The following is a 19,077-nucleotide window of genomic DNA, read 5'->3' on the forward strand; positions in this document are numbered from 1 at the left end:
TTGAAAACTGTGCTCTCTGGTTCTTGACCCATTTACGAGCAGGAACAGTTTCTCCCTATCTACTCTGTCCAGACCCCTCATTGTTTTGAAAACTTCTATCAAGTCTCCTGTCAGCCTTCTCCTCTCCAGGGAAAACAGTCCCAACTTCTCCAATCTTCCTAACTGAAGTCTCTCATCCCTGGAACCATTCTTGTAAATCTCTTCTGCATTCTTTCCAATGCGTTCACATCCTTCCTATAGTGTGGCACCCAGAACAGTACACAATACTCCAGCTGAGGTCTAACCAGTGTCTTATATAAGTTCATCATAACCTCCATGCAGCCCGGCTGCCACTTCCTATTGCATAAAAGGGTTTTCTGAGCACTTGCTCTAAGGTCTGGCTCCTACCAATGTTAGAATGAAACAATGTAGCACTTCTATTAAAAAAAATACATTTGGTTTATGATTCATGGTTCTTTTTTAGAACTGCTTTTACATGACCCATTCACTTTTTATGAATGATATCCTGGCATGGCAGACATGGTATTGCAGAACTTGAATCAAATTCTTTGTCTGAATAACTGTACAAATATACAGAAGAGAAATATTGATTCTTTGCTTGCGCCTACAAGGTGCATACCCCTAAAATACTTCTAAAAAGCAGCTGCTGTATTTGGGTACTTAGACTACTATTGATGCAATGGGGCCTCCTCGCTGGGCAAGATCATCAGCCCTATAGGATGACTGACAGCTAAACATAGACCAAACCTGTACAAAATTGCGGGGCCGGACATTGGTGTTACATTTGGTGGAGTGTTGTCATTTTATTTTATTTGTCCTTCACTGTTGTGCAATGGACAGCAAGGTGCACTGGATAAAGTTTAATCAGAGATACTTTTTGCAAGTGCAAGCATTCCTGGTGCATCAGAGGAAAAAAAATAGATGAAAGGATTTAACAGAGGAACTGACCTGCTACTTTTAAACTCAGTCGTTATGTTACTGCCATAAACAGCTAGAAACAGTCAAATATACTTCAAAAGGAAATGAAGTGGTTAGATCCTGACTATCATTCTTGGGTTTGACTGCTTGGTTGAGATTCTCTTCCTCTGGATAGTTGCTAGGTTACAAATCGACACCAGATTTAATTCTTGTTCAGTGAATCAAGCTCAGTGGGTGAACTGAAATGGCAATTTATCACAGCTTCCCCCTCACTAAAATGAATCAGACCGAATTAGAAAGCCGCAATGTACAAGTTGATCTGGTTCTGAAACGTAATTCTTCTTGGAGCCATGACAGCATTTTGTCAATAACAAGGACTAAAAGGTTTCCAAAAACACAAGATTATGCTTTATCACTGTTATACCATTTTCTAGGTTTACATTAGTTCATCTTTCAGTCCAATTAATCAGGGAACATTATACCAGAAAAATTACTGCTGTATTGCTCTTTATTAGGATTTCTGTTTTCCCTTCCCCAGCTAACTTAATTATGAGTGCCAGTCTCAAAGTGCCAAAAAAAACCTACAAGATTAATCTTCAGAACTGTCTGAAGGCATCAAATAGATTCTTGGTGTTATTTTACCTAGCATTGTCATCAAGCTTCAAATGTCCAACTAAACTAGCTTTGCCTCTTTCATTCTTTGCCTGGTGAAATTATAGCTGAGCTGACCACTATACAGATAGCTTAAATGAAAGATTAATGATCAGCTTGACATTTAATTTTGCTTTTATCCTCTCCTGAAAACTCTAACCCCTTGCTGCACCACAGCTCCACATGGACTGGACACATTCCAATTGGCCACCACTTGTAAAACGGCATGTTCATACATAAGGAGCGTCAAAAAGCTACTTGACCACAGCAGAGTCAAAAACCAGATTTTATCCATCCATGGGTGCTACGCTATGGTCACAGGACATGTATTCGGAACAAGAATCTAAAATTTACTCATCAATAGGTCTCAAAAGATAGTTGCACTATTCTCTTATATGGTAAACTGAGAGATCAGTGGGAGATGTTATTATGTATTTAATACGATACAGGATCCCTAAAGGACAAGAGCTCTACTTGTCAAAAACACAGCCTTGGACAACAAAAGAGCTAAGGGGTAGCCTAAAACTAAGAGGCAACTCATACAAGACTGGCACAGATCCAAAGTGAACGAGAGAGAAACAAAGAACAGGAATGGGTGATGAAACAGGCAGTACAAGATACAAAAAGGGACTTTGAAAAGAAACTGACAAGGGTTATCAAAACCAACATGCAAAAAACTTAGAATCATATTCAGAAAAAATAGGGTGGTCAGGAGCAATGTGGAACCCCGGAAAACTAATAATGATATAAATGAAACTAAGGAAACACAGAATGTCAGGCATTTTGAATAATTAATTTACACTAATGTTTACAGCAGAGGAAGAGGCCAGAATTCCAGGCATCCCAAGGAAACTTATCAGGAACACCGATTCACCAAAATTAACACAAGCAATATAACAGTAAAGAAGAAAATAATGGCAGACTGACACACCCCACCCAGATATTTTCATCCCAAAGGTTTACAGTATGTGAGAACATTGCATATGCCCTAACCTTAATCAGGAACGGTTCCTTTAGATTGGAAATTGATAAGAGTTAATAGTGGAGTGACATGCAAAGGAAAACCAAGGAATTATAGGCCAGTTAGTATAATGTCTGTTGTTGGGAAATTATTAGAGTCCAGAATTAAAGATGAGTGGCTGAACACCTTAAAAATTCAGTTGATCAAAACAGCTAGTATGAATTTGTAAAGGTTGGGTCATGCATGACGGACCTGATTAAAAATTTTGAAGAGGTGTCTGAAGTAGTGGACAGGGGAATGTCTATAGATGTTATATATATATATATATAGACTTCAAGAAGGCATTCAATGAAGTGCCTCGTGAGAGACTTAACTTTGTAAGCTTGATGTCATCCAAATCTCTGACTAACCACGTCTCAACTTGCAGTAAGTCCCGTTCCCCTATCACTCCTGTGCTCGCTGACCTACATGGACTTCTGGCCAAGGAACGTCTTTATTTTGAAATTCTCATCCTTGTTTTCAAACCCTCCATGGCTATGCCCCTCCCTAGCTTGGTAATCTCCTGCAGCCCCATGACCTTGTGAGATACCTGCACTCTTAATTTTTTTAAAAAATTAATTCACGGGATGTATGCTTCGCTGGCTGGACCAGCATTTTATTACCCATCCCTAGTTGTCCTGGAGAAGGTGGTGGTGAGCTGCCTTCTTGAACCGTTGCAGTCCATGTGGTATAGGGACGCCCATAGTGCCGTTAGGAAGGGAGTTCTAGGATTTTGACCCAGCGACAGTGAAGAAACAGCAATATATTTCCAAGTCAGGATGGTGAGTGACTTGAAGGGGAACTTCCAGGTGGTGATGTTCCCATCTATCAGCTGCCCTTGTCCTTCTAGATGGTAGTGGTTATGTGTTTGGAAGATGGTGTCTAAGGAGCATTGGTGAATTCCCGCAATGCATCTTGTAGATGGTACACACTGCTACTACTATGCATCAGTGGTGGAGGGAGTGAATGTTTGTGGATGGGGTGCCAATCAAGCGGGCTGTTTTGTCCTGGATGGTGTCAAGCTTCTTGAGTGCTGTTGGAGCTGTACTCATCCAGGCAAGTGGGGAGTATTCCATCACACTCCTGACTTGTGTCTTGTAGATGGTGGACAGGCTTTGGGGAGTCAGAAGGCAAGTTATTCACTGCAGGATTCCTAGCCTCTGACCTGCTCTTGTAGCCAGAGTGTTTGTATGGCTGGTCCAGTTCCGTTTCTAGTCAATGGTAATCCCCAGGATGTTGATAGTGGGGAATTCAGTGACGGTAATGCCATTGAACATCAAGAGGCAATAGTTAGATTCTATCTAGTTGGAGATGGTCAGTGCCTGGCACTTGTGTGGCGTGAATGTGACTTGTCACTTCTCAGTCCAAGCCTGGATATTGTCCAGGTCTTGCTGCATTTGGACATGGACTGCTTCAGTATCTAGGGAGTTGCAAATGGTGTTGTATATTGTGCAACCATCAGAGAACAGCCCCAGTTGTTACTCACAATAAGAGGTCGTGATGGAAGAATTAGTCTCTTGGTTAAAGCTCATTTATTTCCAAGACAACTCCTCAGTGCTACTAACTTCCTAGTACATTCCACACAAAGTGTTCCAGCTATACCTTTTCATTCTAGTCAGTTGGGATAATTAATGCCCACCACCTGTTTAACTAGCAATTGGTTTTAACAAAATGATTGCCATACTAACACACTTCTGATGTTATGATGGAAGGAAGGTCAAGGATGAAGGCTTTCACAGTCAACTTAAAGGGCATTAAGGCACCTTCATCAGAGTTGCACGCATGCCACACCAGATTTACAGGTCCGCTTCCTTGGAGCACATTTGAGTTGAGAAGCAATTGGCTTTTTAAAGTAAATCTCCACATTTATTAAATTCTCACTTGTCATGGTGGGTAGAGAATCCAATATTTGGGTTACTAGTTCAGTACATAGATCAACCAATGCACACAATTTTTTTTTAAATCATTCCATCACTGGCATTTATAGTCCATCCTTTGAGGCCCCAATCTGGTGTTCGTGCACTAATTTTAAACAATCAAATAGTTTGCTAGGCCGCTTGAGAGGGAAGTTAAGAGTCAACCAGGATGACATGTGACTAGAGTTGCATGTAAGCCAGACTGGGTGAGGAGAGCAAGTTTCCAGACATGAGAGAATAAGATGGGTTTTTACAACAATCCAACAATGTCATGGTCATTTCTGGCAATCCAGGTACAGTGTCTCAAAACTGGCAACCTTAGGACCAAGGCTGTGCCAGATTTCAAGTAGAGTAGAGTGGTTCAAGCCAAGCCGGGTCGGGGCAAGGGCCACTTGGGGCAGGCCAGCACACAAGCAGAAAAACTGATAACTAGTCCAGCACTACACCATGCCAATTCAGTGCCTAGCCGAATTGTCCAGCTAAGTTATTTTTTTTATAATTTAAGTCAATTAAAATTGATGCACGGCACATTCTAAAACTGTCCAATTTTCAGACATCTCCGGTTACTGGGCAGCCGATTTGAGACACTGTACCTGTATTGGCTTTTTACTTCCAGATTTTTCATCATTAAAATGGAATTAAAATTCTCAAACTGCCTTGATGGGGTTTATTTTGGATTATTGATCTGAGCCTCTGGAATACTAATCCAGTAACCTAAGTACTTGTAAATAGGTTGACCAAAACAGGGTAGTGTAATTTGCTGCATAACTACAAGATACTGTCCTGTTTGCAAGCACTGTTCAGTTTAAGCAAAAAAGCACTCAACTTGATGCCTAGAGTAAGCTGGAATGTGAATATCACCAGAGGCTGGGATGCAAATTCAAAGTCAAAACTCATGGCTCAAGACCAGATCACTAATATGTTGTGCATCCAGGCCACAGGTATGGTGCAATAAAAATATCTTCAAAACTGCCTTTATACTGCTGCTCATTTTGAGCAGAATCTGGAAGACAGTCACCTGTGAGCCAGCTCCTGTTATTTATGCTACTAAATCTGGGTCTCTTAACCAACCAGTGGCTCATAATCCTAGTATTTCATAATATTTCAGCACTGGGAAGCGAGGTGGGGTGGGGGGGGGGGAGGCTACATTTAAAATGCACACATAGGGAGCCAGCTCACAGATGATTGTCTCCTGCAAATCAACCGAAATAAGTGCCAGTGTAAAAGCACTTCAAGCCTTAAAACGTAGTGGAAAACTACCAGCATATTTAAAAATGCTGACAAGAGCTCAGTTTGGAATTCTCATAACCAAGACTACAAAACCTGTATCAAATTCCACAATTCCAATCCATTGCAGTGGTTAAGAAGGAAGTTTCCAAGGTACACACTGTATATTAAAATATTACTTTGGAAGCTAGTATCAACAGCTGAATCATGCAAGGTACAATTACTATTCAGCTATATTTACCCACACTTGTTTAAACAGAAGCTTTCTCACTTACATAAGATGTTGCTAGGAAGATTAGAACAAGCGCAAGAGGAAAAAATAGGTACACATTTTTACTGTTTACAAAGAACTTTGTTCTGAAATCATGTCAAATGAGTTTAGCATAATGTGAAATTTTACAGACAATATTAAAACAGATTACTTACTGTTTTCTATTGTGGGATCATACGAGTCCACAAACTGCCCTTCAACAAACTGAATTGTCAATGAGGATTTCCCTAAAAGGGAAACAGATAAACATGAATGCCAAGTCATTTTTTCATAAAAGACTGAAATTATGAAATATTTACTTCTAATTATTCATTTCCTGCAAGTCACGTTTAGCTCTCTGCCCCTATTCCATGCACATTATGTCATTTGAATTATACTCTAAATTTTGTGATCCAGATCATTAAGCCACTTCAGTATTTTACAGGATTATGTACACAATTTCTTGTGACAGATTGCAAATGTCATCATGCCACCATTTTATCTTGCAATTGCTTCTAGTACATTTTTGCCATTTCTCACTGTTCACGTTGAAGAGAGTTAAATGGACAGTAGCATTGTGATAATGTTACCGGACTAGTGATTCAGAGATTAATGCTCAGGAAACACAAGTTCAAAACCCACTTTGGCAGTTCAAATCCCACCAGGGCAGCTGAGGGAATTTAAATTAAATTAATTAATAAATCTGCAACATAAAGCTAATCTCAGTAATGGTGGCCATGAAACTATAGAATAAAAATCAAGATTCTTCACCAAGATCATTAGGGAAGGAAATCTGCCGTCCTTACCCATTCTGGCCTACTTGTGACTCCAGACCCACAACATTATGTGGTTGACTCTTAATTGCCCTTTGAAATTGCCTAGCAAGCCACCCAACTTTTATCAAGCTGTACAGAAGTAACAGCACGGTAGGTGTACCTAGAGCACAAACTGCAGCTATTCAAGTAGGCAGCCATCACCATCTTCTCAAGGGCGTTTGGAGATGGGCAACAAATGCTGACCTTGCCAGCAACACTAAGATAAAATGATGGCATGATGATATTTAAGAATGTTACAAAAACTTTGTACATAATCTTGTGAAGTACTGAACTATTTCAATGATCTGAATAAAGAAAGGGCAATGAATAGAATTTATAAGAATTCGGTTACTTTTTTTTAAAAAAGGAGAATTTCCTATCTGATACTAAGAAGTGAGAGTGACCAAGTTCCAGTTCTCGATTGTTTCTACCTCTAAGTCCCTTCATTTTGGGGAAGCATCTTGCCTCTGCTGAGCCCCTCTCAGAATAGCCTGGCTGAGATCTGGAACTCACTGCATGCTCACAATATTCACATCATAATTTACATTTTTCATCTTCTATTTGCACAGCATAATTTTGTTCCATACAAACTCACTTTGCAAACATTTGCAACTTAGGACCAAACTACAAACAAACATTCCTCAAGTAACCACAACACCTCGGTGCATATGGACCAATTTAAATAATCTTTATATTCTTATTCATAACAAAAAAACCAAAGATTTGTTATAATGTTTTGGGAAAATGTTAAATCTTCCACAATGGCATCACGTAATCTGCAGTTGCTCCATCTAATATTTTTTTGAGAACAAGTTTTATGTCCAAGCACAGGGAATGGAATCCTATTTCTCAAGCACGAAGTTCAGCATCGAATACTTCAAAGTCAAATTAAGAATTCATTAGTAAATAAAAAGGTCCCTCTGCTCATCCTGAATCTCAAAGAACCTCCTTCGTCACCAGCCTTACATTTTTCCATTTCCTGCAATCCATTTAGCCTCTAGAGTGAGATTAGCAATTATTACCAAATGAATAGCAACTTTGAGCTGTTGTCTCATGTTTATTGGAAAACAGGCTGATTAGTCTAGCTTCAAACTTGTATAGACAAGTAAATAAATACCATAATCTCTCTATGTTGGGAGTGGAAGCCATAGAGGAAAATGACCTTTTACCCACTGTACCATCTAGTTCCTTTTTGCTATTTCAAGCTTATTTATACCCATGACACAAACAGAAAAACAGAGACCAAATGGATGTGGTATGGCATTTCACCATTAGGCAGGCCTGACATTAAATTATACAAGTAACTGTACGCTTATAGAATAAGCATTGAATCCTAAATAGATCACAGGGTCCGTGTTATTCTACATATGATTTGACAACATTTAGGTAGAACATTCTTATAGGGGAACGGTCAAGTAAATAGGACTATGGGGACAGCCTTTCAGCAAAACAGGGCAGGCACAATGGATTCCACCAACTTAAAAGCCATTTATTTAATGCACTACACAAAACAAGCCAAGGGGTCCATGTTATATCCATGACTAAAATGCTGTCTACTGCAATCATCTTTATGTCCCTTGTGTTAAGATCTGATGTAGAATAACCTGATGTACTTTTGCAAGGACAAATAAAAGAAAATCTTTGCTTGAATCAGCAGACTCTTGCTTATACAAGACCAGCATTCTGATCCTTGGCAGTCTGAACTCAGATAGATCATGTTAGCAAACTATTCCAGGTTTGCTTTTGTAATTAAGAGGTTAGGTGGTGGCATTACTAACCCTTCTTCCAGGAATATATTGCTGTTCCTTCACTGTCACTGGGTCAAGATCCTAGAACTGCCTCTCTAACAGCATTGTGGGCTTGCCTACACTACAGGGACTGCAGCAGTTCAAGAAGGAAGTTCATCACCACCTTTTCAAGGGCAATAAATGCTGGCCTTGCCAGGGATGCCCACATCCCGTAAAGAAAAAAAACAATACGTGATATATGTGTGCATCTGTAGTGTCTTTCCACAATATTTTTTATGTAAGTTTTGGTCATTATTTAAAATACATGTTCAATCAGCATGCCAACAAGACATATCAAGGGCAATAAAAGTGAACAAAACACAACTGTGAAAGTAGTGAGGGTTGTTTTCAGGGAAACCATTGAAGCATCTGATTTGACAATTTGCTGATCATGCAAAGGCTGTTTCTAACTAATGGCAAATGCATTAAGTTGCATCAACATTGTGTCCTTCTGCCTCGAAATGAAAATTTACAGATAACAGTTTGTGAACGTACCATGCTTATTCATGTCTGACCAACTGTGTTGCTGCTGCAGAAATTGCTAGTTATGGATCCCAATATTCCTTACATACAATACTGGTACACAGCTAAATCTATAGATACTGAAATAATAAATATTTTTCTTACATTTTTAATGTTAAAAAAAGACAGAAAAAAATTGCTGGTCTGAGCAAAGGGATAATGACTAAGATTGGCTGTAAATGTTATATCTACAAGAATTGAAAAGTTTGTTTTCCTATTAACCCAGCATAAAATTTAGCATATTTTTCTTTGGAAGGGTAAACAAATCCTGCAACTGGTGAAAATAAAATTGTAGACATTGCAGTTAGGTTGTGAACAAAAAAATCATAAACTAATGACTGTTAATTACATGACAGCAAAGCCAATGACATTCAAGTTGGTATGACTCCTATTTGATAATCTACGAAGCAGCGGGGGGAGGTGGTGGCATAGTGGTATTGTTCCTGGACTACTAATCCAGAGACTCAAGGTAATGCTCTGGGTACAAATCCCACCACAGCAGATAGTGGAATTTGAATTCAATAAAAAATTCGGAATTAAAACTCAGATGATGACCATGAAACCATTGTCAATTGTGATAAAAACCTATCTGGTTCACTTATGTCCTTTAGGGAAGGAAATCTGCTGTCCTTACCTAGTCTGGCCTCCATGTGACTCCAGACCCACAGCAATGTGGATGACTCTTAAATGCCCTCTGAACAAGGTCAGTTAGGCATGGGCAATAAATGTTGGCCCACGTCCCATGAACGGATTTTTTAAAAATCGCAACAAACCAAAATGCATGCAAGTACTTATACCTTATTTGTTATAATTGCAATGGCTTTTTTTTTTAAATCTTATGATACCAATCTAAGAAATGTTTGTTATCACCAACGATATTAAATTAGATGTCACCCACAGCTGCACATCCTGACTCAATTGCAATCAAACGCCATTTCCTGGACAGACTGTACAACAGATGTGATAGTCACTCCTGTCACTCAGCTTATCTGGCTACACCAGCTAAGAGCCAACAATACAATTTAAAAAAAATATCTATCCTACTGCCAACTGATACTGGTCATTTGCAACTGTTATATGCTTAGTGTACTGAAACACGTGCTATAGGAAAAATTGTACTCAAACCAATGTGTTCATGTATTAATATGACTTCATGGAATCACAGAATGGTTACAGCACAGAAGGAAGCCATTTGGCCCATCATGTCTGTGCTGGCAATTCATCTAGTGCCACTTCCCTGTCTTTTCTCCATAGCTGTGCACATTCTTCCTTTTCAGATAATAATCCAATTCCCTCTTGAATATTTCGATTGATTCTGCCTCTACTGCACTCTCAGGAAATGCATTCCAGATCCTAACCACTCACTGCATGAAAACGTTTTTCATGTCACCACTGCTTTTTTTGCTAATTATCTTAAATCTGTGCCCTCTGGTTCTCAATACTTCCACCAATGGAAATAGTCTCCCCCCATCTACTCTGACCAGGCCCATGATTTTGATTACCTCTTTCAAATCTTCCCTCAACCTTCTCCTCTCCAAGAAAAACAGTCCCAACTTCTCTTATCTATGCAACTGAAGTTCCTCCTCTCTGGAACCATTCTCGTGAATCTTTTCTGTACTCTCTCTCTGAGTGTGTTGCCCAGAACTGAACACAATACTCCAGCTGAAGCTGCACCAGTGTTTTATACAGGTTTAACATCACTTTCTAGCTTTTGTCCCTATTTATAAAGCACAGGATGTCATACGCTTTAACCACATGCTCAATCTGTCCTGCCATTATCAATAATTTATGCACGTATTTACCCAGGTTCCTCAGCTCCTGACCTGCAACCCCTTTAGAATTATATCCATTATTTTATATTGTCTCTTTGCATTATTTCTACCAAATGAATCACTTCACACTTCCCTGCATTACATTTCATCTGCCACTTATCCACCCATTCCACCAACTTGTCTATATCTTTTTGAAGTTCTACACTATCCTCTTCATAGTTCACAATGCTTCCAAGTTTTGTAGTCCACAAATTTTGAAACTGTTCCCTGTACACCAATGTCTAGGTCATTAATAAAAATCAGGACGAGCAAGAGTCCTAACACTGATCCCTGGGGATCTCACTATAAACCTTCCTCCAGTCTGAAAAACTAAGTTGAAGAACAGTCTGAAGGAGTAGCTGTGAAGAGTCATATGGACTCAAAACATTAACTCTGTTTCTCGCTCCACTGATGCTGCCAGACCTGCTGAGTTTTTCCAGCATTTTCTGTTTTTATAACCATTAACCACTAGTTTCCTGTCAGTCAGCCAATTTTGTATCCATGTTACTATTGTCCCTTTTCTTCCATGAGCTATAACTTTGCTCACAAGTCTGCTGTACGCCACTTTATCAACTGGAAGTTCATGCACACTACATCAACACCATTACCCTCTAGTTAGGATCCAGCTAGTTAGTTAAACACAATTTGCCCTTTAGCAATCCATGCTGGTTTTCCTTAATTAACCTGCATTTGTCCAAGTGACTATTAATTTGTCCCAAATTATCGTTTCTAGAAGCTTCCCCACCACCAGGGTTAACCTAACTAGCCTGTTGTTGTTGGGCTTGTCTATGATACTCAGCCATTTACATTTCTTCCACCAGCTGTACTTCATCCTTCTGGCAAACAACTAAAACTTCTCTCTCCAGGATCAACCCAAGTTTCGAGTAGATCTGCTGCTACAGGTTTTCCACAGTTCAAGCAAACAAAAAAATTCTAACACCCACCCTTACTAAATCCTAGTTACAGCAATTAGGTTTTATAAAAATATTAAGAAATATATACTGAGACACTAAAGTGATCAGCCCAATAGTTTAGACAGCCAAGTCAGCGTACAGGAAGCAAATGCAAGAAAATTGGCAGAAAGGTTAGGTAGTAAAAGCCTAGGTTTTCCACCACACCCATTACAGTGGCCATTTATTTTACAAATCGTGTGTGCATATTGTTGCGAAAGCCAACTTACCTTTCCGACGAAAGCAGAGGTCGGGAACTTCAAGTCTAACAGGATTCGGAGTTTCTGCGCACACGGACCAGCAGCAGGCCATGCATGCGCAATTCAGCATTTTAAGTTCTTTGGGCTGAGAATGGGCCTAAGGATGGGCCGAGGACAGGGAGAGGTCCCAGACAGGGGACAGGAAAGGAACTCTGTTAAGTTAAAAAGAGAGAAAGAGGCTCCAAGAAGAAAAAGGGCTGCAGTGGACAGAGTTAAGTAACGAAGGCTCAGAAGAAGCCCGGGCAATCAAGGAACACTCAGGAGAAGCCTGGACGATCAAAGAGCACTCAGGGAAGCCCTTGCAATCTAAGGAGGCAGAAGGAGGCTGGTGACTCTGTGCTGCTGGCCGTCAAGGCAAAGGTACCCCTTTTGAGCAGTAGTATTCTGCTCACTGTAGCCAAAAAGCTGAAGTTGTGCTTGTGAGTTAGCGCTCGAGTGCATATTCGGGAATCCAGGGTAACAGAATCGCAGAAGAGATTGAAAGTTTGTGAGGTGGTCTATTGTTAATACCGTCAGTGTTGATGCAACTTTTGATTAGAATCTTTGAAGATGAAGACCGGAATGCCTCGTGGGAAAGAGTGTTTCAACACATTTGGTTTACTGTGTTTACTGACATCTGGGTGGGTTGTTGAGAAATCCGTGGAATCTGTCTTGGTCGCATTTTCTATTTATTGTGCAGTGTGGTGTGTTTGACCAGTTTGCCTGTTAATTCACATGTACCTCATACTCCAATATTCAGGACAACTATAAGATAGATATTGTAAATTGTTTTATTTTTCTGACCTTGTATAGTAAGGTTTATTTTTCTGTGTTCAAAACCCATGGAACCTTGTGGTTTTATTCTCTTAGTAAGTGTCTTGAATCTCAAACTTTGTTTACTTTAAATGAAATGTTATTGGTCCCTAACCAAATCTTAGCAAAAATTTAGGGGTCTAGTCCAAGATCATTACAATATTCATACATATAGAGCACTGATTACAAATTAATTATTTGCTCCACAATATAAATGCTTCCAAGCTAGAAACAAATATAAAGAGTCTTGTTCCGACAAATTTCTAAACAAAATACTCATCCCAGCATGGTACTGAGCCACATAAAGCAAGGTGACTTCAGGTTTGATCCCTGGTCTATTCCAAGTTGGTTAGCTGAACTCAATCAGGAAGCAGTGGCGTTGCACAAAACTAAAGCCTCAGTGCTTTAGGCTGAAAAAGGACAACAGAACTGACTATCAACATTCAATGTAGGTACTAAAGACCTGTTTGTACCTATCGAAGTGTACACCCGAGAAAATTCATCTTCAGGGCAGGAAGGAAGAAAATGGGAAGAGGGAGCATCTGGAAAAGGGGAGAGCGAGAAAATGAACTTTTAGGAAAGACCAATCTTGTCCAGTAAGTTTGCGATCCCGTCTGTGTTTTCAGGAGATCATTTCACCCACCAACCCACCCCCTCCCTCCCACATTTAATTTCTGATGCAATATTCATTAGGGTTTTTGGGTAAATATTTTCAGGACCATACTTGGAACTATTTCTAATAGAGCAAATCGCTGCAGTGAAATAAAAAAAGCATTTATTAAAGCAGACAGTGAAAATAATTAAAGCTAATAATTAATGCCTAAAGAAGCAGTTTCCCCACACACAATTAATTCTACGCAAGTTTGAACTAATTAACAGCCTTGTCACCTAAATATTGGAGAAAATATGTCTTCTTTCAAAATTATTTATATTCTTCAACTGAAAGGTAGCATTGAGAACCACGACAGATTTTAACAGCAGTAAAGAGCAAATTAGAATAAATTTGTTGCCAATTCAGTACATAACCCAATAGCTGAAAAACTATTCACTTATCAGGAATACAGGGTGAATATTGGTAAATTGTGCTGCTCAATTTCTTGCATACTTTCAATTAAATGTGAGATTCACACATGACTAGAATTGCTGTTTCAAAAGTCTCACTATTGCTAGTTTTAAAGCATGTCAGGGATCTAGAAATTCCACACCCATTACTCCACAATGTGAGCCTAAGATGGTCATGAAACTAACATTTTTTCACTATATTATTGTGGTTTATTGTAAATAGGTTTATGGGCGCGAGTGTAGATGGTTGTGTGTAAATTAAATGAATTAGCATCAGATAGACTGCAAGCTTGAAATTATCAAAATAAGTTCTTTTTTAATTCATTCACGGGATGTGGGCTTCGCTGGCTGGGCCAACATTTATTGCACATCCCTAACTGCCCTTGAGATGGTGGTGAGCTGCCGCTTTGAACCACTGCAGTTCATGTGGTGTAAGTACACCCACAATGCTATTAGGGAGTCCTAGAATTTTGACCCAGCAACAGTGAAGGAACAATGATATATTTCCAAGTCAGAGTGGTGAATGACTTGGAGGGGAACATTCATGTGGTGGCGTTCCCATCTATCAGCTGCCCTTGTCCTTCTAGATGGTAGTGGTCATGGGTTTGGAAGGTGCTGTCTAAGGAGCCTTGGGGAAGAGTTGGGTATATGCTGGGCCATGAGGTTACAGGTTATGTTCAAGTACATTACTGCTGCTGATGGCCCACAGCGCCTCATGGATGCCCAGTCTTGAGTTACTAGATCTGTTCAAAATTTATCCCATTTAGCACGGTGGTAGTGCCACACAACACGATGGAGGGGGTCTTCAATGTAAAGGTGGAACTTCGTCTCCACAACGACTGTGCAGTGGTCACTTCTACCAATACTGTCATGGGCAGATGCATCTGCAGCAGGGAGGTTGGTGAGGATGAGGTCAAGTATATTTTTCCCTTTTGTTAATTCCTTCACCACCTGCTGCAGACCCAGTCTAGCAGCTATGTCATTTAGGATTCAGCCAGCTCGGGTCAATAGTAGTGCTACCGAGCCACTATTGGTGATGGACATTGAAGCCCCCCAGCCAGCGTACATTCTGTGCCCTTGCCACCCGCAGCGCTTCTTGCAAGTGATGTTCAATGTGGAGGAGTGCTGATTCATCAGCTGGGGGAGGGCGGTACGTGATAATCAGCAGATTTCCTTGCCCACATGACATGAAACTTCATGGGGTTCAGAGTAGATGTTGAGGACTCCCAGGGCAACTCCTTCCCAACTGTGTACAACTGTACCACCACCTCTGCTGGGTCTGTCCTGCTGGTGGGTCAGGACACACTCAGGGTTGGTGATGTTTGTGTCTGGGACATTACCTGTAAGATACGATGCCCGTGAGGATAACTATGTCAGGCTGTTGCTTGACTAGTCTGTCAGGCAGCTCCCCCAGACACTAGCTCCCAGATGTTAGTAAGGAGGACGTTGTAGGGTCAACACGGTTGAGAATGCCAATGCCTAGGTCGATGCCAGGTGGCCCATCTGGTTTCATTCTTCTTTGTGTTTGATACAATTGAGTGGCTGACTAGGCCATTTCAAAGGGCACTTAAGAGTCAACCATATTGCTGTGGGTCTGGAGTCACCAGTAGGCCAGGCCAGGTAAGGGCCACAAATTTCCTTCCCTAAAGGGCATTGGTGAACCAGATGGGTTTTTACAACAATCGACATTGGTTTCATGGTCATCATTAGGCTTTTAATTCCAGTTTTTATTGAATTCGATTTCCACCATCTGCAGGATTCGAACCCCGGGTCATTACCCTGGGTCCCTGGATCCTAGTCCAGCGACAGTATCACTACGCCATTGCCTCCCTGAAAAAGACATTTGAAATGCAAATGAGTAAACATGGATGAGGGCTTAGCATGCAGGTTGTGAAGGAAATTTGCATTTTTAGATAAGTGAAGGAGTTGTTTGGGTTTCAAAGGGATGATAGGATGTTTACAACTAACAAGATAAGCAAGGTCAAGCAGTATGTTTATTATTTTCCCAAAGATACTGACTATATTGGCAACATGAAAAATTTTTATATTATGGGAAAAGTAAATTTCCAAAGACATATAGAACAATGGAATTTACAGATTAAAGACATAGAAACATATATAAAGGAGGAGGGAAGGTTATGTTGTGTGGCCATGTAAGAACTAAAAGGACCCTGCAAAATAGCCTTGGGGGAGCCCCCAGCCACTTATGAAGACGTCTGCTGTGTCCAGTAACCAAAGGTGGAGGAAAACCTTTGGAATTTCACTGCCGAGTGGGTGCTGTGGGAAACTTGATGGCGTGCTTATGTGAATTTAAAATCTATTTTGGACTGTTGCCTTAAAGGGGGTGTGTAGTTGGGAGCCAGGTTAATTAGGGGTTTGGGGGCTTGTTATAGTGTTAAATAACCATAATTTTGTGTTTGAAAACTTTTCTTTTGTTAATAAATGCTTTACTTTAGTTTTTAAAATCTCCAAAGGTGTTAGTGGACTCATTACTTCTGAATTCAGTGTACAAATATTCTCGTAAATACAAATTACAAAACCGTTGTGATAGCATGGCCAAGTTTCCTTTGTGGATTTGGTCCACCTGGCACACGCCACCTGCCACGTCATAATACACCCACCCTCCCCCCGAAACAATAATTCACACCTATTCTAAGAAAAGGAACCCTATCACAGGCAGTGAAAATAAAATGTATGCTGTTACTGATACCAGATTTTTAGAAAACTCAATTCAAATTCTCAAACTGCCACATAGTGGGATTTGAACTCAGCTTTGAATCTTCAGGACTTTGAAATTTTTGGGAAGTCAGGGCCAGTTTCAGGTCCTGACCCTGGCCGCAGCAGCACTGCACCTCCTGGGGTAATTTTATAGGAATAGACCAATTAAGAGGCTACTTCCAGGAGCACTGTTCAATTAGGGATGGCGAGCAGGTGGTAGAGGCAGGAAGGTGAGTCAGCCAGCACATGAGACTGCAAGGCTGGCTAACTCTTCACTGTGAATACAGGAAGTGTGTTGCTGGTGTGCATGGGATGCAAGAGAGCTGGACAAAATTGAATAATGAAATGGCTGCCAGTTCGCCACAAGCACTATTCCTTCCTGCAGTCTCCAGGAGATTGGAATAAAATTCCAAGTGGAGGACCTCAGGCTTGCCAATTTGCATTTTAAGGTGGTAGATTCGATTTATTTGTTATGACAAAACAACCTCCTGTTACCTGATGAACTGTAGACACAGCAGGTGTCCCACAAAACGCTGGTAGATCTAATTTACACCGGAAAATTGCTGTTTGCCTTAACTGGCATCTAGCCACTGCCATCGCCGCACTGAAGCTGCCTCCGGAAAAAGTGCAAGGAGGCAGCAACACATCAGGGAACATCCTCTTTCTCCACGATTTACCCAGCACCCCCGCCTCCAAATGCATCCCAAGTTCCTGGGAAAAGTTCCCCCACATTCTCTGTCTAGGCCAGTAACAACTACAGTATGACCATACATGGTACATGATTCTATCACTGCTTCAGATGCTTACAAATCTTCCATTTCTTGAGAAGTTAACCAAAAAGCCTGGGGCTGAACTAAATTGACAACTTTTTAAAATCACAAACCTCTCATTGAAAACAAAATGAAAATCTGGAGAATAACTCATTCAATTCTTAAGCCGATGGAATGGTTGACCAATTTTTTGGTTAGAAGTGGTTTAAGCAGAACCAAATGTAGCCCGAGTGCTTTGTGATTCAGTCAACCAAGCCCCCTTCTTTGTACTAAAAACTCATTTCAAAATCAAGTCAGGAAGTTTAAATAACTGAATTACTCTTTTAAAAAAAAAATTGCTCCCTTGCTGCTCAAAATCCACCAGTCTGGCATCAGCCTTTGTCAGTTCTCCAGGTTCAGGAACTTTAAATAGTTGAAATTTTTCATAGGATCACAGATTGGTTAAAGCACAGGAGGCTGTTCAACCTGTCATGTCTGTGCTGGCCTCCTGATGGAGCAATTCACCTAGTGCCACTCCCTTGCCTTCTCCCTGTAGCCATGCTATTTCTTCCGTTTCACATAATGATCCCATTCCCTTTTGAAAGCCTCAAATGAGTATGCTTCCACCCAGCACTCGGAGTGTATTCCAGATCTTAACCACCCGCTGCATGTCGCCAGGCTTCTTTTGCCAATTACCTTAAATCCGTATCCTCTTTTTCTCAATCCTTCCACCAATGGAAAGTTTTTTTCCCTATCTACTCTGTCCAGACCCCTCATGATTTTGAATACCTCCAACAAATCTTCTCTCAGCCTTCTCTTCTCCAAGGAAAACAGCCCAAGCTTTTCCAATCTATCTACGTAACTGAAGCTCCCCATCTCAGGAGCCATTCTCGTGAATCCTTTCTGCACCCTCTCCAATGCTTTCACATCTGTCCGAAAGTGTGATGCCCAGAACTAGGCACAATACTCCAGTTGAGACTTAGCCAGTTGAGGTTTAACATAACTTCCTTGATTTTTGTACCCTATGTACTATTAATAAAGCCAAATATGCTGTAGCTTTATTAATCGCACTCAACCTGTCCTGCCACCTTCAATGATTTATGCACCTAAACACCCAGGTCCCTCAGTTTCTGCACCCACTTTAGAATTGTACCCCTTATTTTTATGTTGTCTCTCTGCGTTCTTTCCACCAAAATGAATCACTTCACATTTATCTGCATTAAATTTCATCTCTTGTCCGCCCAATCCACCAACTTATTTATGCCCTTTTTGAAGTTCTACACTATTCTCAAGAGTTCATAGTACTTCCAAGTTTTGTATCAAAAATTTCAAAATTGTGCCCTGATTAATACATTTTAGGAATAGCAGGGTCCTAATACCAGTCCCATGGGGAACTTCACTATAAACCTTGCTCCAGTCCAAAAAAACTCTTTCCTGTCACTGAGCCAAATTCGTATCCATGTTGCTACTGTCCCTTTATTTCATGGGCTATAATTTTGCTCATAAATCTGTTGTGTAGCACCCTATGAAATGCCTTTCCGAAGTCCATGTACACATCATCAACTGCATTTACCTTAATCTTCTCTGTTAACTCTTCAAAAAACACTCCAAGTTAGTTAAACACAATTTGTCCTAAACAAATCCATGCT

The 19,077-nt window shown here is 40.5% G+C and overlaps 1 protein-coding gene across 1 annotated transcript in view; it reads right to left on the reverse strand.

The window, feature by feature from the left end:
- Positions 1-19,077, reverse strand: part of rheb (Ras homolog, mTORC1 binding) — a 105,922-nt gene that overhangs the window by 52,371 nt on the left and 34,474 nt on the right. Inside the window, exon 2 of the mRNA XM_078536876.1 lies at positions 6,139-6,210. Coding sequence (XP_078393002.1) covers positions 6,139-6,210 — 72 coding nt within the window. The remainder of the gene's footprint in view (positions 1-6,138; positions 6,211-19,077) is intronic.

This window comes from Cetorhinus maximus, chromosome 3 (genome assembly GCF_964194155.1).
Source record: "Cetorhinus maximus chromosome 3, sCetMax3.hap1.1, whole genome shotgun sequence".
NCBI classification, from domain to species: Eukaryota; Metazoa; Chordata; class Chondrichthyes; order Lamniformes; family Cetorhinidae; genus Cetorhinus; species Cetorhinus maximus.